The following is a 21,786-nucleotide window of genomic DNA, read 5'->3' as shown; positions in this document are numbered from 1 at the left end:
CTCCAGAAGCTGCAATCTTGAACCATCAACACTTTAAAAAGATGTGAACAAGAGAGAATAGGAGTAAGTGGTGATTTATTATCATTTGTGTTCCCTCTCAGAAACACCTGGTTTGTTTTATCAAGTAAGATGCAAAAGAAAAAAAGGAAATGAAATTCATTTAGACAAAGATGAAGCACCTGTTCCTCTTTAAGACTCACTCTCATACTGGTTCTTGGCTAAGAAGCCCAATATGTGGGACAGAAAGTACAAAACAAGTTCAACCACTCACCTGGCTAATGCATACAGTAAGCAAACTGAAAAGTGTATCTAACAGAAAGGAGCAATGCAGAGCAGTGAGCCTCAGGTCACATTGACACAACACAGCATTAAATGGTTGATTCAAAAAGCCCAAGGTGACTTTGAAATGATTCTGTTCCCGTCTTAAGATGCATTCATTTCTCAAACCTACCTTAGCAAATACTGTATTGGAAAAAGTTCTTTATCTAATTTTTGTTTCTAGACTTTAAATTTAACTCAAAACAATCAAATGATGCCCTCTAAATGAGTTTAATACTTTTAACATAAAATATTAACAGAGAAAAAAAAAACACTATTGAAATGCTTGGAGCACCAGAAAAAAAATGTACCTCATCATGCAAATCCCTTAAACTATGCAACTGTAGAAACTAAAATCTACACTAACCTGCTGTGTTGTTGTGTCATATCCACCTTAGATTGAAAAAAAAATAGGGGAAAAAAATGTTCAAAGAAAAGCATCATTGGTGTGCAGGTATGACCTCACATTTAGCCCTCAAAAAGTCAGCCCTGGTTTGGCTCCAGCCTGCAAACCCTTGTCCCTCATGTCACTCACCACCCTCGCCCAGTTTCCCGCTCAATCCATCGTCCGGCTAAAAAAAAAAATAAACTTAAAACTAAAAACTCATCCTTTTTTTAAAGTTGTTTGGCACAAAATCAAATTATTTTGCTATTTTCCAATAAAGTTTTGGGTTGATCAAAGGTGTTTCTACAAGAATCGATAAGGACTGTTTGAAGAGACAAGGCGGTCACAGAAACGTGACTCCATAATTTATTTCAATATGCTGGGCCACAGCTGGAGCATGTTAAGACTGCACTTAGCTTATAGAGCATGAACATTAGAAATATGGAAGTGAATGACAAAAATTATTCAACTCGAACGAGAACTAAGCATATCAAAATTTGAAACAAACACAGATGAAAGGAACATGAATGGGTATATCAAATTATTTACAAACTATTCTAAAACTGTTTTCTCTGATCAGTTTCTACAAAATTGCATAACAGTGTTTTTCCTTAATAGGAGTTTCAGATATGCAATCTCTGCATACTTTATTTCACTTCTCATCGAACTAAACGTTCTGCCACTGATAAATACCCACTTCCCTCCCCCCACTGCCATAGAAAACCCGTGCCGCGGAAGCTACCAGATTTGCCGCTCCATGGAGGGGTGTCTGAACTTCTGAGACAAAACCTCTTTTTGGGTCTCTCAGCTACACCACACAGAAACACCAACTCTGGGCAGGGAGAGTCCCAGCAAAAGACACCAACAGGTGTTCAAGGATTCACTGAAGAGGGTTTGTCCTCAAACTTAAGATAGAAAGTTTTACAGTATAGAAAATGTTCCATCTTGCAGCTCAGAGCAAATCTGTTACCTGTTCAGACTGGGTTTGTCAGTCCAAAAAAAGACCTGAAATGGCACGGCTGTCCTTGTTCGTGGTTCAAGGCTCCTCAGGGGCTATCAGAGGTTTTCATTACCTCACTCTGAGCCTCCTGCGTCCTTCCCGAGTCCTCTCCTTTCTTGTGTTTTCTTGCATGTTTGTATTTGTCCACATATGCCTTGACCAGATTGCCCACCTTCACTGGGTTGATTTCTCCGCTCTTACTGTGGCACACCTGATAACAGCAGCACAAAAAATTCCTCATTCAAGCCAAACCTCTGAGTTTACAAAACATGCTTCAAGTTGGTTGGTGACTGAAATTTCTTGGTAAATTTCTTAACGCACCTTCTGGACGGCTTTGCGCAAAATCTCTTTGTATTCATCCTTATTTATGTCTCTTCTCTGGTAGAAAGGCTTGATGGCTAGTTTGACCTCCTCCACAGCTCTCTCCTGCATGTGCAGTTTCTTTAGGTATTGCTGGCAAGTGAAGAACATCACAAATGTCAAGATGCAGTTCGGTCACAAATATTCCCAATTCATTGAACACTGAAGCGTGCATTGAAATAGAGATACTGAATATTTAACGTCACATTCACCTTGTCTTTGCTCAGCATGTCCCCTTCCCCTGTTTGTCCAGTGCTTGATAGCCCCTCAGCATGTGCAACATCAGCTCTAGAGGAGCCTCCTGCAACCTTTTTAGAGGGGTCACCGACAGATCCAGTGATGTCCTATTTCAATCAGAGGATGTTATTATAGTATGTTAGGGGGATAACAAGTGCTATTTAATGATGAAAGGACAAACCATGAGACAGTAACTCAGGACCTTATTATATTTTATGCATCACTTATCATTAAATATGTTGAGAAAAATAGAACTTTGCTGCATTGTTTTCATTAAATGTGTTGTCAACAGTTTCTATTTCCTCAGCAAAGCTTTTACTTTCACTTCGTCTGAAATGCTCCAGTATCAGTTTTAGTTTCAGCCACGTGACTTCACCCAGACAACATGCTGTATGACTCTTATTTAGATAAACACTGCCACCATCTGGTGACTTTGTCTAATGACATCCTGGATGTGTTTCTTAAAGTAACTGATTTAAGAAATTAAAAACAAAGTGCTCTCCTACCTGACTGCTTGTTAAAGATGATGAAGAGGGTCTTCGCAGTCCTTCCTGCTTCAGCCTCAGTTTATAAAGAGCCACCTCTGTGGGAGAAAGGATTCGGAACTAGTTTAAGATACAGATCAAACGCAATAGAATCAGGCGCAAAAGGGACTAAACAGCAAAACTCACTGCTTGCAGGTTTCTCTGGTTGTGGCCCCTCCAGCTCCTGAATATTCCAGGTAACCCGCTTCACTTGGGTTTTGGATTTTGTTCCCACTACAATAGATCCCTGCTCCCCTTCATTTTTCCCTTCCTGTGCAGCCTTGTCTGTAATCAGAGAAGAACCACTTCCTTCTTTGGGCTCAGACTTCACATAGTCCAGGTTGTCTAGCATCACATCAACATTAAAGTCATCATCTGAGTCTGAGGGCTGGCCACCTTCTTGTTTCACAGAGACCGTTGAGCCCACAGTGTTTGCTTGCTCAGCAGGAGCCTCAGGCTGAGACTCTGGGACTTTATCTTGGAGGCTCTCTGCTGTCACAGGTGTGCTGGATGAAGGAAACGAGGTGACCTGGGTTGATTGGGTTGGTTGTGGAGAACTTGGCTCAGATTTAATTATCAGGATTTCACATGTCTCAGTCTTAACGGCGTCTTCTTTACTCTCCTCTTTGACTTTCACCAGAGCACTAATGTCGGCTGCTTCTTCTTTAATTGGTTTATTAGAAGGAGAATCTTCAAACATATCTAGAGTTTGCTGTTTTTCTTTCTTGATTTCTTTCCCAGTCTTTATCTCTTTAGCCATTTCTTCTGGCTTAGCCTGGCTCTCAGTCCTGAGCTCTTCTTTTTTCACTTTAGGGGCAGTAATGCAGATAGACACCTCTTCTTTATCCACTTTCTCCCCTTTGATCGATCTTCTGATGAGATCTCTGTCCTTTTTCCTGTCCTGTGGCTTTGTGTCGTGAGAAGGCAAAACACTGGAGCTGGAAGTTCTCTGAGAACTGTTGGATGATGAACCTTTATCTTTTCGTCTCTCTCTAGAGCTGGATCTGGACTTGTGTCTCCTCTTTTCTTTTGACCGTGACTCTGCTTTGTCTCTGGATGAAAGAGATGATTTCTGTAGCCGTGTGTCGTCTTTTTTCCTTTCACGGGATCTAGATCTGGACCGTGATTTTGAGTGAGACCGGCCCCGTCTTCGGTCCTTTGATCTGGATCTGGAACGTGATCTGGACATAGATTTCGAGCGAGATCGACCTGGTCTCTTGTTCTTCGACACTTGTCTTTTCTCAGAGTTTTTCTCTCTGCCATCATTCCTCTCCATGCTTCTTTGTTGGTGTTTCTTCCCCTTTGAGCGATCTCTGGAGCTGGAGCTGGAATCTGACCTGAAATCAGTAATGATTGTCATAAAGTTTCTAAGTTAACAGGTTATTTAAGCAATGACAAGAAAAACACTGGAAAGAGAAATGCTTGTTTACCTTGATCGTCTCCTGTCTTTTGACAGGGACCGTGGTCGTCTCTTCTTGCTGGTCCTATCAGGTGAGTTGGACTGAGAGCTCTCTGAGGTTGAGCGCGCTCTCTTCTCTCTGGACCTGGATCTCCTGGAATTCCTTTCTTGCTTCTTCTCCTTCTGCTGGCCTGTCTGGCTCGAGGCATGATGGTCTCCTCTCCTCCCTCTATCTGTCTCTGAACTGCTAGGCTGCCGCTCCTTTGACACTTGGGGGGTTTTCTTCTTGAGACCTAAATCTCTTGTTGGGGACTTGGAGGATTTGGAATCTGTTTTTTGTTTCTTTGCAGGGGGAGCTGAGCTGGATGCAGATGAGTTGTTCCGGAGAGTGTTGTTTGAAGTGCCAACACTCCCTTCATTCACTCCTACAGTCTCCTCTTCAGTCTTTACCTGAACTCGAACAGGTGGTTGGGTTTCCATTGGCTCTGCATTAAGAAGATCTGCACCTCTTTGAGCCTCCTTTGCATCATCTAACCCCTTTTCTTTTTTGATCGTAGCGTTAACCATTACTCTTTGTTTCTCAGAGTCTGATCTTCTTTCATTTTCAGTCTTAATTAATACCTCTGAGCATCTGACCTGTTGTGATATATTCTCTAGAGCCCTGGATGTCCTTGGTTCTTCCTGTGAGACCTCAATGTCCTGTTTTTCAGTTTTCACATGAACCAGGTCCTCCTTGTTCTGCACTAAGCCCTTTTTGCTTCCTACAGTTGGAGCTTTCACCTCATGTGTGGTGTTTTCAGAGCTCTCGCTTTCGCTGTCTGAGTCTGACAAAGTGGGATTGAAGGGATCATAGATGTTATTACTTTCATCCTCTTCTTTTTTGACCTGGGTATGTGACGCCAGGAGCATCTGTTTATCCCTGTGCATCTGTCTCTTTTTTACTTCATCTTCCTTTTTGCTCCAGTGTCCCTGCGTGCTGCCTCCAGCTGCAGAAGACGAAGCCATGCTAAGACGCCGTGACTGCCAGGAGTTCCCACTGGAGTTGATGCGGAAACTCACAGACGATGAAGCTGAGGAAGACGATGAAAAACGTGGCTGGCTGGAAGGGAAACCAGTAGAGGAGGAAGAAGAAGAGAAGGAGTTTGAGAAGGAGTTTGATGAGCCTGTTCCTTCAGGCCTCTGTCTCTGGGACGAACCTTCAGCTCGGCCCTTTTGCTGATCGACACTTTGCTGTCTGCCTTTGTTTCCAGCCAGGCTGTTCATACCTGTGTCTGGCATGCCGTAAACATGACTTGGCGGGGTAGAGTTTGCCATATTTTCCCTAGTTCTAGCTTTATTACTCGAAATGCTAGCACCTTGACTTGTGGCACCGTGTGGGCCGTCACTGCTCTCCCTTCTTATTTTTGGTATCCTAGGAAGAACAGACACATCCACCCACATGGGCTTTGTGGTTGCTTTTTTAGGCTGGATGCTGTTCGAGCCAGATTCCAGGGTGAGGTCGACAACTCCATTTGTCACTCGATGGCCAGGAGGATGGCTGGGTCTGTTTGGTCGAACTGGCTGCAAACTTGGATGTCCTCGGGGTGGTGGCAGATCAGAGGGCTGGCCGCGGCTCGCTGAGGGAGGCACGCGAGAGGAGCTCTGGGAAAAAGGTCTGCTCATGGTGCTGTGAGAGGATCCTGGTAGGTCTGCATTGTAGTGAACGGGCAGAGATGCATCACCTTGGCGAGGTGACATCATTGAGTTAATGTGGGTGCTGGCATCTCCTGAGGTGTTGCTTTTGCTGCAACCTGGCGTTGACACAGTCGGAGTCACTGAAATACAGAGCATACAAATGATCAAACTGAGGTTGAAAAACTAATGTCCTTTGATCTGCTAGAAAGTTTAGATGATTGCTATCATGTAGATTGCTTAAAAGTACTTGAAGAATCATTTAGAGTGCTGGAAAGAAACACAGCATGGGAATGGCAACAGAAACCTCACCATTCGCCACCAGCTGAGAGCGGCTGAAGAAGAACAAACTGTCCCTGTGGGTTGGGACTGGCAGTGCTACATGCCTTCTGAGCTGCCAGATTGAAGATCTTTTAAAGTTAGATATTCACAAGATGGAAGCAGCTTTTACCATAAAGCACAAACAGCTTTGTGGATTTGGAGTAGTGTAATATTCTGCAGTACAGACTCGCAAACGTCTTGATTCAGCCACTTCGAAAAAATGGAAGACATATGTGAAATCTGTTTCTCAACAACCAAAGGATTTAATGGCTTCAAAACAAACTAATTATTTAAACGATCACAAACTTACCTGGCTTTGCAGCTTTAAGCGAACCATCTCGATTAATAACGACATCAGAACTGTCCATCAGGAGCATGCTCTGTCCTGTGAGGATGCTGCCCAGCAGGTCTGGGACTGGTGCTGCCTCCACAACACCCACTGGCTGGGGGACATCCACAGCCCTTCTGACGAAGCAACGTTAAAAAGAAAAGGAACATGGAATTATTTTCCTTTCAGCAAAACAGCGTGACTGAAATCAGTAAATCTTTGATATGTGACCGAACTGATTAGCAGGGTTAATGTTTGACTGTAATTATTTAGGAAAGGGGGCAGTTACCTGGAAAGGCTCCCTGTGACTGGTCGAGCTACGGGCTGGTGAGACCGCAGAGCAGAGCGAGAGATTCCTCTTCTCTTAGCCTCTAATAGCGATGTAGAGTGGGTCTGATGATCTTCCTCCTCACTGATCAAGATCAATAATTTACAACATTATTTGCAAATATGCACTGTGTATGCACACAAAGACTTAACTTCCAGACAACCCTGTTTGTTATTCTAACAGGTCTAACATATTTTCAGAATATTTTTAGTAAGTAAATTGGTCCTCTCACCGATCCACAAATGGATCCAGGTCAAATGGATCCCCATAGATGGAGAGTGATTGAGCACCAATTTCAGCACGCATGTTACTGAGTCTGTGCTCTGCTGGCCTGTACACCATCGGCAGCGAAGAGCTCTTCTGATCCTTTACTATTCCCAGATTATTAGCAATGCGACTCCGAGCAGTGGCTGACTTTTTCAAAACCTGGCAGGAAGAATAACACAATCACTCTTTACTTGGTTTGGGACACATTAAGCAAAATCTATAGAACAGAATCACGTAGATTTAAGGACTGATACCGATGATACACTCACCAGCTTTTTTCGGGATTTAGTCCTCCTCACTCTACGTTTCTTCCTCCTGACTCCAGTGCCTGCAACTTTTCTGCCCTTTGAAGAAGATGTCTTCTTGACCCTTCTGCGCCTCCCTGTTGAATCATTCATAGAAGTTATCACACGTCTTAGACACACATACCATGTTCACAACTCTATACAAATAAAAAATGGGACAGTGTGTAATTGCTAAAAAAAAATATAGACTTTGATTGTTTGCAAATCATTCAAACCCAATTATTTAATTATTTCTTCTGCAGACAAAGAGCATATCTAACTATTTTCTGTTCCATGATCAATGTGACGTGAGAAATCAAGTAATGTTTTGGGGCTTTTTTGTATTTCGTATTCAGGAGAGCTGAAGAGAGGCACATGCTTAAACCATAAGAAAAACCAAAAAAGGTTCACCAGTCTATGAGAGACTAAGTCATAAAGTAAAACAATTTCAAAATAATGTTTCTTTGTGAAAAAGTTGCTACTATTAATGACGATTTCATCCTCCACAGTGTATAATACAATCAGAAGTCACAGAACCTGAAGTAATCTCTGAGAAAAGGGGACCAGGCTGGAAACAAACACTGAATGGCTGTGATACTTTACATTAGTAACCAGGTAGCACTGCAATGAAAACAGATAAGGATCTGCAGTGAGAATCCCAAATGGTCTCAAATCACTTCCATAAACCACTGACTGGGAAGACAGTTTCTGCATCCCTAAGCGTAGGTTAAACCCCAGTATGAAAAGAGGAAAACCACACAATGGTCATATCTGATACGCGTTGCTGGAATCAGATTTGCAAACAAGCATATATTTTTTCGGATTTTTTTTTCCTGTTTCAAATTTTGATAAGTTGTCCGAGAACAACTTCAAAATGCTTAACAAACTATCAAATCTGTTTTTGTCATCAATTTCCACAGCATCTCCACATTTCTGTAAATCAGGCTGTATTAATTTTGTGTGTGTGTGTGTGTGTGTGTGTGTGTGTGTGTGTGTGTGTGTGTGTGTGTGTGTGTGTGTGTGAGTGTGTTTACTGACCAGTCTTACGCCTACGGCTGGATGGGATGCGAGGTGTGAGGTTTCGTATGTAAACAGACGTGTTGAGCCCAGCCACCACAGCATTGATAGTTTCATCAAGCCAAGTGGACTGCATCAGGTATGTGGGAGCAAGCTACAACAAAAAATACACATAGCTTATATGGTTTACTTTCAAAACCATTGTTGTCCACACACAACAGCTGAATGCACGCACTTCTTCTAAATAAAGTCATTTATATTAGAAATGAAATACACAAAGTTACAGAAAAACACATGCTATCACACGCTGTCAGTCACACTCAAGGGATTAAACAAACACAAGACTTAATAACTCATAAATGACATCAATCTGCACTGCACAACTCCTACAAATGACAATATTAGGATATTTCTTCAAGTTTAAGCGCAGAACATATGCTGTTAAAATTAGAGATTGAGCCAAGTCAGAAGCATCACGCCTCATGCCAAACCTGGGATGAGCGTGCCTGTGTGATGCGATGTCGGTTGACGTTAGCCCGAACCCTCTCACTCTGCTGAGTGCGAGCAATAGCTCTGGTGGGACCCACAGCACGGGACTGGGAGCGACTGGTGGTAGGACTGGTAGACGGTAGGCTCTCTGTATCACTGACTTCCTCAGCTGAACCCCCTGAGACAAGAAAATGTCAACTTGCCTCAGAGCAAATAATTCTCTCTTCTCCAAGTCATTTTTGGTCATTTCTTTCATGTTAATAAATATATAGAAGGAAAAACTTTATGATTACTTGAGTGCCGGTTGTTAGCTACGCACTCAGGGCAGAACCATTCCTCGACAGGAACTGAGTCAAGGGGTGGCGTGAGACACTCCATGTGATACCTGAGGAGGAAAAAGGCTTCATAAATATATCTTATGATGAAAAAAAAACATTTCAAGACCTACTTTAGTGCTGACACGGGGCTTTGTAGTTGATATTCATATTTATAGAGCTATAACTATATATCTATGGGTGCATGTCAATCTCACCCAGCATCGCAGCCATCGCATAGCAAAAGGCGGTCTTCTCGGTCACTGCCCCCACACACTTCACAGTTGGTCTGTTCAAAATCCACGTCTATTGTTTCCTCTTGACCCTCCTTCACGGGCTTTTGTACTGTGATCTGAATAAAGTAGTCATCACAAATTTCAAAAAGTAATAGGTTCACCTTAAATAAAGATACATGGGGTAAACTGATATATAAAATGTAATAGAGGGTATGCTGAATAAAAACTGGGCACACTGACCACTTTCTTCACTTTGCCTCCAAAACATTTCCTCAGGTAGATGCTGTTGAAAGCAATCCGGTCCACAGGGCATGAGTTTGCATTCTGAAAGGCAGAAAATAAAAATAAAACAATTGAATTGGGCTGCATAGCTTTCTGAAGCAAAGCTGCTTTGTCTATATGGGGGTATACTCTGATAGGACAAACTATTTTGCTAACAAAGTGCTCTCTGAGCACTGGGTCAGTCCCACCTTGGTCCATTCAAGGATGCAGTCGAGGCAGAAGTAGTGCTCGCAGGTCTCTGGTGTAGCAACAGGCTGGCTGCTGAAGCAGTTGAGGCAGATAGGACATTTGTCTGCGTCCTCGTCTGAGCTCATCCCTGCAAGGTCAGCAGAGGTTCCTCCAAAAGCTCCACCCTCAGTCTTAGCATCTTCTTCCTCTTCTTCATCTGAAAGAATTGGATAAATATCTTTCTTTATCTTGGTTGGTTTTGCAGTTTAAAATAGATAAAATGAAATAGGTGTGTCACAGTAAATGTCAGCCACAGTGACATATTTTCCTGTTTAACTACGGGACAATGAAGTTTGCATGTGTAAATATTCTGATATTACATATTTTACATGACAGCAGCTTATGATTGAGACTAAATCACTGAATGAACAAAATCTGTTATAATACAAACAACAGGCACCCATAAATATAGTGTCATGACAAAATACACATATCAGTGCAAAATAGACTGCATATTTTGTCACTCCTACCATTCTCCCCTTCATCTTCTTCCTCCTCCTCCTCCTCATCATCATCCTCTTCCTCATCATCATCCTCTTGATCTGGGTGATCCTCTCCTTCCTCACTACTATCAGATTCTCCCTCCTCAGACTCCCCTCCATTGTCATCTGAATCATCTAGAAAAGGAAGGCAAGGAAGGAAAAGGATGAGAAATAACATGAAATAACAAACTAAAAACTTGAAGTTTCCAAAGTTTTGTTTACCAGATGCTTTTGTCCAAAGGACTTTTATTTACTTACGTATTTGTTTGTTTGATTGCATAGAGCTATTATAAACAGGTCATCGTTAAAAAATTAACTCATTAAGATGTTAACAACGAAGACAACAATAAAACCTTACCTGAGATGGCCCACACAGCAGCCCTTTTTCCTTTATTGTGGGATGTGCTGCGGTTGATCAGCTCATCTTGGCTGTCATCTTCATCCATGGCTGACCATCAGAACAACAGCTGGGCAATTTCTTTGACAGCCTTTAGTCTCACATAAAACTGAGAGGACAGACCAAAGGACAATTAGACTTAGCACTACTGAGTGATGTCTGGACAAATTCAAGTTGAGGACGCAAAGAAGTAAGACATAACCTCGACGAGAAGTCACGACACCAGATGCAAATTACTCACCTTTGAGAGGGCAGAGGTGGAGTCAACTTTGAGCTCGAAAGCGTAGGATCTTGATCTGTTGGATATAGTTACAGCAGGATCTAATTACTTACAAAAAGGCAGCAACAACTCAGAAAGCTTTTTACAACAGGTTTCATGTTTTCTTCGCTGCTGACACTGAGCAGCTAGCCAGCAGCAGCCCTCTGCAGACAATGCTAAAGCTACTTTTGTAAACAAAGAAGAAAAGTCGACAGCTAACAGGGTGCTTTCTTCGTATAGCAAACAATATATGCATGTGACATCAACGAAGATAAACACGATTCATAAAAATGAACTGACAAGAACCTTTTAAAAAGCCGGTCAGGTTTTCCTGAACAAATGGCGCTAGCTACTAACACTAGCTTCAGTAGAGCACGTTAGCTCATCCCAGAATAGCAACATTCAGCGAGCGTCCACTACATGCTCCTACAGTCACTCAGTGTGAGGGGCAACTGACGTACAAATTACTTTTTAACATTCTTCAATGAAAATATGCCAAAAGAGGACTGAATGACACGTCAAACGCTTAAACATACCATATTAAATAACCTAAGAGTGGTTTGAAGTCTCCACAGTTGTTGAGTGACACCACCGGCTGGCTATCGACGGAAATGGCCGAGTGCACTCAGACGCTCGAGACTCTTAAAGAGACAGTAGCTGTTTTTAAACATCACCTGTATACCTGCTTTAACGACTCATTGAAGTTATCGTGGTATGCTGGAGTGCTCCTTTAAATAACCTGCCACAGCATAGCCCAAAGTTCTCTTTGGGCAAAGGACACAGTTCTGATAAGTATTTATAGAAAGGGTGGTCAATGCTTTGGTCAGGCGCACATGCTCACTCTCGCTTACCCGGTTGAGGCTTTCACCACTGCAATATCCCCTCAGTAAAAGCATAAAAACTTAACACGAGACAGTGGAAACATGAAAAAGTTCCAAGCTCGAGTCCTTCAGAACTTAAAATGAATATGAAACACTCAAAGGCCAAAAGAGCTACTTGCAGTTTTTAACAAGCCATATCCTACCCAATGGTAAATGGTATTGTGATGGCATATAGGTTACCAGCCAGTCAGATTTTGAGGGGGGTCCATGTCATCCATCTGGATCCCTCCCTGCTTGGTGCCTGTACTGATGAATAAATGAACAGCTATGAATGTGTCTGTTCACTCAAGAAATCAATTTCAGCTAAGATAAACGTATTAATTAACAGTCATAAGAAATAAAAATCCTGAGTTGCCAAGTTTAATTGATACGATTTTTGAAGATAGACAGTTCTCCTCTAGGCTGTGTGTCATTAATAAATACAAAGGGAAACACACTAATGCGGTGCATGGATTGTTCTATAAATAAATAAATAAATAAATAAATAAATAAATCACTACTGCCATTAGAATGAAAAACAATCACAATGGGGAAATTGGTTGTTTTGCACCTCATGAATCAGTAAACATGTTTTGCAAGTACTTGCACAATTTGAAAACTATAAATTGATGCCTGATATGTCATAAGAGATCTCAAATATAAAACGTCAGCCTTACAATTTTTTGTTCAAGTACCCCATAAATATTTTAACAATCGGCTATATTTAGATCTTTTTCTTACACTTATTTATCCGTGCCTATAAAATTCCCAAATTTATTTCAATTGTTTTAAACAGATTTCTTTGCAGTATCAGAGTCAAATTGTATTCATTACCACAAGATTACACTCTACCGAGTTTTGCAATAAGCATTAACTAAAGTGTTCAGTTCAATTAAGAGTTTCTTGTGGAATGACCAAATAGTAAGTACTATGTGACTGCATATGCAAATCATATGATCATGCAATATTCTTAGGGTATGCGGGTGTAAGATTTCTTTTCAAGTATCTTTTCATATGCATGTTTGATGATAGCCTAGATAAAATGCAAACCAGCCCTGAAGGAGACATGCTTGAGCTCAGGTATCTTTTCAGCAGCCAAAGCAAACTGTCACCCCCTGGTGGTAGTTTTCACTTTTGCAAAATCTGCTATTACATAATACAATGTAATCCAGATTTGCTACTTTATGTCATGGGGTTATGTGTATCCTGGCTGCGAATAATCCGACTGGGTTTCGACTGTCAAAAACTGGTCAAAGGAAATTAAGATTAGACCCAGCTAGTCTGGAAAGGTTTTGCGATAATATCCCGGGGACAAAAAGGGAACATCATGTTCCAAAGTGACAGACAGACTGTGATTTTTGTGTACCCTAAGAAAAGAAAACACAGGTTTGATTGCGGTAAACATTAATCAGGCTCTGATTTGTTTATTGCCTTGTAATAAACATATAGCCCTCTACTTTATTTTAGGAAGACTAGTCTTTTTAACTTCAATGTTCCGCTTTGAACTTCTTTGAACTTCCTTTTATGCCATGTTGAAATTGAAAACGCACATTAGCTTCAATTTAGATTTTCTCCTGATTGCTTTATGAAAGGCAGTTACTAACTCTCATTCCTTAAATAATTGAATGATGATGGTCATCATCCTCATCACCCTCCTCCACCACCTCCTCCTGCTCCTACTCGTCATCATCAGATCAGACTGTCATGCTGCATCCTTGGTACGTGCACAGCCACACTCCGCTCATGGCAACACTGTACACAAGTGAGCCGAGTTCAACCACTTCACACTGTAGGGGTAGGGGCGTCCTTTGTTAAACCATCACCAAAAGCCTTCATCACACCTCCGGCAGCAGCTGCGCATCACATGCCGTCTATTTAAGGATAAACAAACCTGCGTCGCATTCATGTTTGCATATATAATCGCCCTGGACAGGAAACTGTTAACACGATAATGGTTCATTCCTAATGTACGACGTGCAGAACTGAACGCGCCGCACCCCAACTACAACTCTACAAGTCAGCTGAACCTGCTGCCCTTATTGAACCAGCCTCTCAGGGATTTTCATTTGTCTATTATCGATACTGGGCGGGACTTTTAACTTCACAACGGCTTTCCATTGGCTGTATGTGCTGCCAGTTTCTTTTTAATTTGCATAACCAGGTCGGGTTGCAGATGCAGGGGAGTGGGCAGGGTAGGGGTAGTGCAAGTGAACTGAACTTGTGCGTCGGTGTAGGCTACACTATGTTCTTAAAATGCACCTAACTTTAAACATGCACTGTGATTTCTTTCAAGGAAAAAACAAAATGGATAATCATTAGGACGGTCGGATGGCTCCTTTCTGCGACTATGACAGATTCCTTATTTTTTTAAATGAATGTAAAAGAAAACTTGGGACTGGTAAGTAGCTCCTTTTATCTCCCACTACTCTTAATTCCGCCTAGCCTATATGTTAAGGATAATTGGGCCACCTCCGTTTGATAAATTCTTTCATTTATTTATATGCAGTCTTTGGACGTAAAAACAAGTTATTTTAAAACTTTTGTAAATAGATGAAACAGAAAGTACATCAATATAATTCAGTGACTGAATGTATATATCGAAAACTAGGTGCCAGCAGTAATTTGTAATTCAGTACATTTTGTAACGGTGTCAGAACAAAAGAGGCTATCAGATATTTATCGATTTGTATCATTTTGTAAACATTTTAACGCATATCATTTTAAATTCTGTCCGGTTAGATTGAATTTGTACTCTTTATGTTGACTTTGTCTGATTTACTATATTGTATTGCTCAGCCTTTGTCTGTGTTGCTCCACAGATTGCTCGTGTTTGTCAGTCTCAGCTCTAAAAGCAGGTAAGCCACTGACTAACGCACATTGTGCCAGTTGTCAGTTCCACTGTGCGTGTGACAGCGGCTAACCTGGTTTTGGGAATACCTCTCATTTTATATTTTGGGCTCGCTCAAGACCAGCCACAGCCGGACCAGACATACATCTACCTTAAGCTTCCTCTGAGCACGTCTCATGCACATTTCTGGAACAGGCCTGCTCACCACTACTGTTTAGCCAGTGGTCCCCATGTGTAGACTACTTCCTCACATGTTCACATACTGTCCTTTTTTTAGGACAAGCCGATATTGCATTGCCCCCTATAGAGGCGACTCCTCTGGTGCCGTCTACTGTTAAGACTACTGGTGAGTGTCTTATTTCTGTATCTGCTGCGTGCTAATCATCATTTCTTTCAGGGTTACAAATTTGAGGTCATAGGCCCTCCAGAGGTTCCTGAAAAGGGTCCCATGGCCCTTGGTGAAAAAATAGCACTGCTAAGGGAAACTTAATGGTTTTAGGAAAAATTTACTACCATAATTTTTTGTTCGGTTGCTGGGAGTCATTTTCAAAATAGTTAAAGCAGTGAAAAATTATAATTACCCAGTAAAAGAAATAAACTGTCCACAAACTTTCTACCATGTTTGTAAAAAATAAAATAAAATAAAAAATAAACAATAAAAAGCCATATCCGTGTCCAGGAAATAGGTTTTCTGCTGAAAACAACATTATGTATTTTACTTTCAGTTTTACTGTGTGATACATTTCTTGGTATGAGGGAGGACGTTTCATTCCCCTCGGTGCATAATGACTCATTGTGACACAGAGGAATAGATAAGTGCAGTATGTCAGACTCATTAACTTGTGGCCCCATTCATCATCGTAATGTGGACGTGTAGATGCTCACTCACATGAAGGCGGCCAGATTCTGGACACCATCAGCTCTCTGCTGTATGTACTGATGTGTAGGGATTTTTTGTTGTTGTTTGTTTTTAACAGAGAGAGGCCAGACGTACGGCTTTTATATCGATCCAACACCCAACAAAGCAGATTTGGACAGGGTTCATGTAGAGTGCCATGTATGAGTCAAAATAGTTCCCTCAGGGTGCTGTCATGAAACATTCTCATTATCTGTTTATTTCTGTGTGAGACTGGATTCATTTTGGTAAAGCTATGTTGTGCATATGTTTGAATGTCTAAAAACTTCCTCACAGCATGAGTAACAGAAGGAAAAAAAACAGTCACTGGCCTGGAGTCATCTAAAAATAAAGCATTACATCAGAAGGTTTTACAATTCATGAAATAAAATGTATGAGACAACTGATCACATGGCCCACAATTAATGATCCATTACATCACACATTGTTTTCAGCGTGAAAGTCTCCATTTGAAAATAAAAATAAAATACTTTCTCTTTTGACTTCAAGTGTTTGTGCTGTATCATCCACCACCACAGGTTGGTGCCATCGCTGCATCATCCTGTGGCTTGTCCAGACAGTGGGAACTAAACAAGGATTTGGCGATTATCTAACCCCGACCAAGCCAGACAGCTCTAAATCTTCTCAGTAAAATCCAATTTTGCATAATTAATCATAATATCTGGATTGGCATACTGGTGTGTTTTCCTTTAACACAGGGTCAAGAGTTCACAGCATCACTGAAAAGCAGAAAGGATCAAAAGAGAAGGCTTTTTCTGATTCTTTGTGAGAGTTATCGATATGAATTCACCCATGCATTGGAAAGATTTAAGTTTTTTGATTCTACCTGTTACCTGTTGACAGATGGGCTTTTATAGGAATCAACAGGGTTTCAGTCAGCGGTCAGCAAGGAAGCAAGTAAAGCTCAAGCCACTCTGTGTGACAGCCAGCATGTTTACTCTCCAGGGTAAACAAACAGGAAAGGGGTGGAGGACAAAAGTGTTGTGCGGGAGTCTGCGGTTGTGTAACAGTGTTTATAACACCATGTCAGGGGGATTTTTATATGACAATATCACAATACAAGAGTTCATTTTGTGGTCAAAAAGTAGACTTTGAGGGGTAAAGTTTGCAAGTTTCTACAATCAGGCATCCTCATGAACAACCAAGGCATCTTAAAAGTACTGGCGCAGTTACATTAACACCTAAGCAGATCACTGGACAGGCTTTTTAAATGTTCACACGTCTGCACTGCCCTCATGCCTTTGTAGTCACATGTCTTGTAGATCTACTGCGTTACATCATCCGTAGCAGCAGTAGCAGCTGTGATGCCAGGATGTCTGCTACATTTCCTTCTGCTCTCAAGGATGCACTCGGTGAACTTTCAATCAGCCACCTGTGAATACCGGCTCCAAATGATGGAGCATCATCGGACCCCTTGTACCGTGAGCGATGAGGGGACCATGCATATTTCAGAGCCTATAAGATATTCATTATGCATTTCACATAGGAGCCTCATGGCACGGTCATTTTTAGAGAGTGTGGAGTGGTGTTAAATATTTACCGCAAGATATTTCACATAAGTTGAACCTCCTCTCCAACAAGGGTTATAACGACAACATGTGAACCGATAAAAAAAACAAACACTCAGCAAAAGATTATCTAAAACACAATACACAATTTTATTATCTTTAAATACATAGTAATAATTCCTCTAGGTAAAATGTTCTAAATTATTTTACATTTCATACAGATATTGTGGTGTTTACAGTAGCAAAACTCTGTAAATATATTTGTCTTATGTATATACAGTATGTATATCTTGGTGGATTAAATAATGAGTTACAAAGAAAGGGGTTAAATAAAGGTTGACGGTGACAGAACAGTGAACAAGTTTTCCCCCTGGCCCTGTGGTCCATGTTTTATCTCCATGATGAGTCGCGGGATGTCAGGACTGTAAGACACACAAAAATAAGGGGGGGATGATGATCCCTTTGTCTGGAAAACATTTTTTTAAGCTAAGACAGTAGAGAGTGGAGTCATTCAAGATGTTCACGCTAGCATAAGCCAACTCTTGACCTGGTGATCCTTTACCCATAGAGGACTATAACCAAGGTTTGTGCTTTTTTAGTCACAGTAGCTTTTAGAAACAGCAGCAGTTTTAAGCATGTTTGTTTTTGAGAAGTCTGTAGTTTCCATGGCAAGAGGCTGTTATGTAATCTCTTAAAGAAAGCACAAGGCTGTAGGAGAGAGTATGCATTCAAACACTTCACTTTGACCTGTCAGCTTCATAACAAGACAAATGATAAATTATAAAAGTGCTATAATGTTAATACTGGTTTTAGATGGTTTGGATGGGTTCTTAAGAATAAATGAACCTGTCCCAAACAGTGGAACATGCAGCATCCCTCAAACCCAAGTGAGGCTGTGCGCGCCCCTCAGTGTCTGTGCTGTGACACCTTCCCTTCCCAACACCCTCCCCCTTCCCATATGTGCAAGTCTTTGAGTTTTGTTGTAATGATTTTTTATGTGCTGAGGTGTTTTTTCCCCTCCTGCACCTGTCTTCCCCATGTTATATATCACTGTCTTTTATGTTTCTTGGACAGGATGAAACTGAAATGTAACTTCCCCTTGATGATCAATAAAGGATATCTTATTCTGATTCTGATCTAACTACTGTTGTTTTCAGGTGAGTAAGCTCATTCTCCACCTACAGTTCACTGAGGCACATTGCAATGACAGGTCAAATGTTAGGTGTGATGACTGCAAAAGAAAATCCAACACCTCAGTCCCAACAGATGAAAAGAAAAACTTAATAGACCATGGCCCCGTCTGCTGCACTTATTTCAAAATGTATCCCATGCTTTTAGCATTTGACAGGACAAAATTAAACTTTTAAGAGTCGTACACTCCTAAAAGTATGTTGTAATGAGCTCGAGATACATTTCTCTGTCAGCAAACGAGGGCCAAGGTTTCACACAGGAGGAGAATGGGACAGTGCAATAGTTTTTGCAGAGCCCTCCATGAAGGCTCTTGCTCTTTGGAAGTCAAGTGTCACCAAAGTACAAGGCATTGTATAGATACTCAACCCTCTCTTTACATACAGATAGTATCCATACACAAAAGGCAAACGGAAATGACATTGGTCACATATATTTCCATGTCACAGTATAAAAAAGCACTACAGAGTCAGAATGTCTGCTACAGTCATTCCCAGTGCGATCCACGTGTTACATGGAGATATGGTCAGAAGCAGCTGTTGGTATACGATTGTTGACTTGAGGGTAGGAAGGCCTCTCTGTATTACAGAGGTGCGGGATAAAAAGTGTATTCCCAGATGCATCGAAGTGAAAAGGAAGTAGATAGTGTTAGTCCAGAAGCAAACAGTGAAAGAGTAGGAAGGTGAGCGGAGACAAGAAAAAAACTATTCAGTGAATTGAAGCAAATAAATGATTGAATTTTAAAATTTAGCGACAGAAATCAGCTGAAGACTCAGCAGACTGGAGAGCAGAGGGAAAGTTTTCAACGACAGTAGACGACAGAGACCTCCACCATCATATGCTTCAGCTACCCAACACCATGAATCAGCAGCTGCAGCTTCACACCCGGACAAGCTGGGGTAGAAAGTTTGGGAGAAAGGGAAAATCTGGGACGAAGGGAGGGGAGGAGCATAGCAGGGTGGACTTGGGGGATTGGCAGGGTCTCACACATACACACCCTCAGGGTTGAGACTGGACACTAGAGGGTTTTGCAGGTTGCGTGGATGTCCCAGGAACTGTTTGGCAGTGGGGCGAGGCGGGGAGTCTCCTTGTGGTACACTGTGACCTTTGACAAAGAAGACAATAAATCAACCTGTGTTATAATGTGGACTTCTAGTTTCTGTTTTGCTTATATCTGAGCAGAAAGTCAACAAGGGAAAAGAGTAATATCATTTAATTCCATTACCTCCATTACTGTATCCTTCATGTAGAAGGTGTGCCAGTTCCAGCTGCTCCAGTTGCTCCTGGAGCTCTGTGCGTGAGTGTGTGTGTGCCGGTAGGACACCTGTCTGCTGGATAAACTGCTGCAGGTTGCACTGCCTCAGCTCCTTATTTAGCTCCTCCAACTCCTCCTGTTTGGCCTGAGAGAAAAAAGACCATGGATCAGAAATGAAAACAAAAGAAAGCTGATGCCTTGCATCAATCACTGAGCATAGACAGCTTGTTAGACTTTAAAAAGTTGGTGCAACATGCCAGTGAATTAATTTATAAAGCTCTGTTGTTGTGATCTCAGCTGTTTAGAAATTAAAACAAGGTAAGACCACTATGATATCCTTCTGGGTCACATTTCTAACACCACAGTAAGAGTCATTTATCTTTTTGACTGTAGGGGGCAGCAGAGCCTACAAGTCTGGACTGGGATATGTGGAGCCTACTTCACCCATAAGAGATCCAATCAGCTACCATGAATCATCAAAGTCAAGTCATTATTTTTTTTACACTTCATCTGATGACAGCAGTCTCAGATGTTTGTAAATGTTGATACATTCAGCTCATGCCTGCTGTATTTAAAAGTTGTCTCAAAAGGTTGTCTAACCAAATATCAGGAGATGATAAAACTAGTTTCAGTTTTATTATTGAATGTAGAGTTCAGAGATCCTCCACAGTGAGAGTGGTCTCACCTTTGTGCTTACAGATTCAACTGTGTGCACACCAACAGGCCAGTCAGTCAGTCTTAATCGACTACCCATTTGTGCTTAATCAATGGTGTCTGCATACAGGAAGTAGGAGCACCCGAGCACTGGCATTGGTGTGTGTGTATCCTGTAATTGATGTTGGACCGAGGCAGCCTGCCGAGGCAGTTCACACCTGCAAGTCTGCCTCCATTAGCCTAATGACAGCAACGCAGCGCTCTTCAGCACCAACACTTAAACACTCAGCAAGCAGCCAGGACTGTTGACTGACACAGGCAGACTTTCACACCTCTCCATTACTATACGCTGAGCTTTATTACACAGTATCCTGTTACTAGTCTCTACATGTTGTTTACTGGAAATAGGAGCTTCTTGTGTCTTCCAAGAGATAACTGCCTGGGTGGCAAAATTCCTTTGTGGTATCTTTAAATTGTAATCTCTTGCATTACAGTTGACAACATGTTATGACATCTTGGTATATAATGCCAAGATGTATAATGCTTTCTCTGCAACTGGATACTCCTTGTATAATTTCAAAACTGGTCATGACAAGGTCCCCCTCTGTCCCATCAATCAGGCTCTACGTCTCTGGAGTTCACCCCCAGAGTCAGACACATCCCTGCGGGGGAAACTGACTGATGACTCCATGAGCTTATTGTTATTGTTAATTAGTTTTGCAGCAAGTTTGCAATTTATTGCACAGAGCCCACATGGGGAAAAAGACACAATAGCCTCTCAGTCTGGATGGTCTTTGCTAATGAAGATATGGAAACACTCTATTTCTTCCTGACAAAACATCTCCTACCATCCTACAACACTAGAGGAATTTAATTTTCTTCACTCTCCAGCCTGGAAATAGCGTGAATGAGCTCATTGAAGCGGGTACCGGAGTCTTGGGTAATGAGGAAACTTGAGTTTCACCTAAAACTGGGTTAGGCTTTTATTGGTACAGCCGCCTCTATGACAACCATCCAATGTAAACAAACAATAACACCATAAACTATGATAAGTTAAGGCTGAGTAGATCCAATAAAAAGGGGCTTTTGTGCTACAAATCAATTTTTTAATCCTTTTTTGCACACACAAGATACATGAATGTCAGGATACTGTCAATATGATAAAAACACCATTGGTAACCACGTGTTCAGAACATCCATACAAGCAGACAGCTGCAATACCAGTTCAACAAGACTGTAAATTCAGACAATAAAAAAGTATTTTAATAATAGGCAGGATATGAGTATATGGCATCATGCTGTACTGTCATGATTGATCACATTAAAATCAAATCTCATAATGAATCATGTTTGTAATGAGTCGTCTTTTCTTTTAATGAGCGTCTCTGCACTAGTGTTTGTAGGCTGCAGTAAGCAGGTAGGAGAGGGATA

General features: G+C 41.5%; 2 protein-coding genes across 8 annotated transcripts in view; both read right to left on the bottom strand.

The window, feature by feature from the left end:
- Positions 1 to 58: 58 nt before the first annotated feature.
- Positions 59 to 11,755, bottom strand: phrf1 (PHD and ring finger domains 1). Of its 3 annotated transcripts, none has more exons than XM_074676955.1 (20): positions 11,663 to 11,755; positions 11,109 to 11,163; positions 10,829 to 10,976; positions 10,459 to 10,605; positions 9,949 to 10,145; positions 9,719 to 9,802; positions 9,461 to 9,594; positions 9,222 to 9,313; positions 8,931 to 9,106; positions 8,461 to 8,593; positions 7,408 to 7,520; positions 7,104 to 7,297; positions 6,833 to 6,955; positions 6,526 to 6,680; positions 4,255 to 6,037; positions 2,972 to 4,161; positions 2,807 to 2,883; positions 2,276 to 2,407; positions 2,025 to 2,156; positions 59 to 1,914 (listed from the first exon to the last, which is right to left on the bottom strand). In XM_074676955.1, the coding sequence occupies exons 3-20, from the start codon at positions 10,914 to 10,916 to the stop codon at positions 1,750 to 1,752; spliced, it is 5,115 nt and encodes a 1,704-aa protein (XP_074533056.1). In that variant the 5' UTR covers positions 10,917 to 10,976; positions 11,109 to 11,163; positions 11,663 to 11,755; the 3' UTR covers positions 59 to 1,749. The 3 variants fall into 3 exon arrangements, with proteins under 3 accessions (XP_074533056.1, XP_074533058.1, XP_074533057.1); XM_074676957.1 differs by having other exon boundaries at positions 6,526 to 6,677; XM_074676956.1 differs by lacking the exon at positions 11,663 to 11,755 and adding an exon at positions 11,433 to 11,451.
- Positions 11,756 to 17,412: 5,657 nt separating this feature from the next.
- The window catches only part of rassf7a (Ras association domain family member 7a), a 40,555-nt gene continuing 36,181 nt past the window's right edge, over positions 17,413 to 21,786 (bottom strand). For all 5 annotated transcript variants that reach the window (XM_074677710.1, XM_074677714.1, XM_074677712.1 and 2 more), the window contains exons 4-6: positions 19,672 to 19,846; positions 19,444 to 19,551; positions 17,413 to 17,680 (exon numbers count right to left, since the gene is read on the bottom strand). In XM_074677710.1, coding sequence (XP_074533811.1) covers positions 17,649 to 17,680; positions 19,444 to 19,551; positions 19,672 to 19,846 — 315 coding nt within the window. In that variant the 3' untranslated portion in view covers positions 17,413 to 17,648. The remainder of the gene's footprint in view (positions 17,681 to 19,443; positions 19,552 to 19,671; positions 19,847 to 21,786) is intronic.

The sequence above is a fragment of the Halichoeres trimaculatus genome, unplaced genomic scaffold (genome assembly GCF_033239565.1).
Source record: "Halichoeres trimaculatus isolate MK-OKI-2021-1 unplaced genomic scaffold, fHalTri1.1 fHalTri1_scaffold_10, whole genome shotgun sequence".
NCBI classification, from domain to species: domain Eukaryota; kingdom Metazoa; phylum Chordata; class Actinopteri; order Labriformes; family Labridae; genus Halichoeres; species Halichoeres trimaculatus.
The sequence above is the reverse complement of the archived record's forward strand: the minus strand, read 5'-3'. Positions and strand labels throughout refer to the sequence as shown.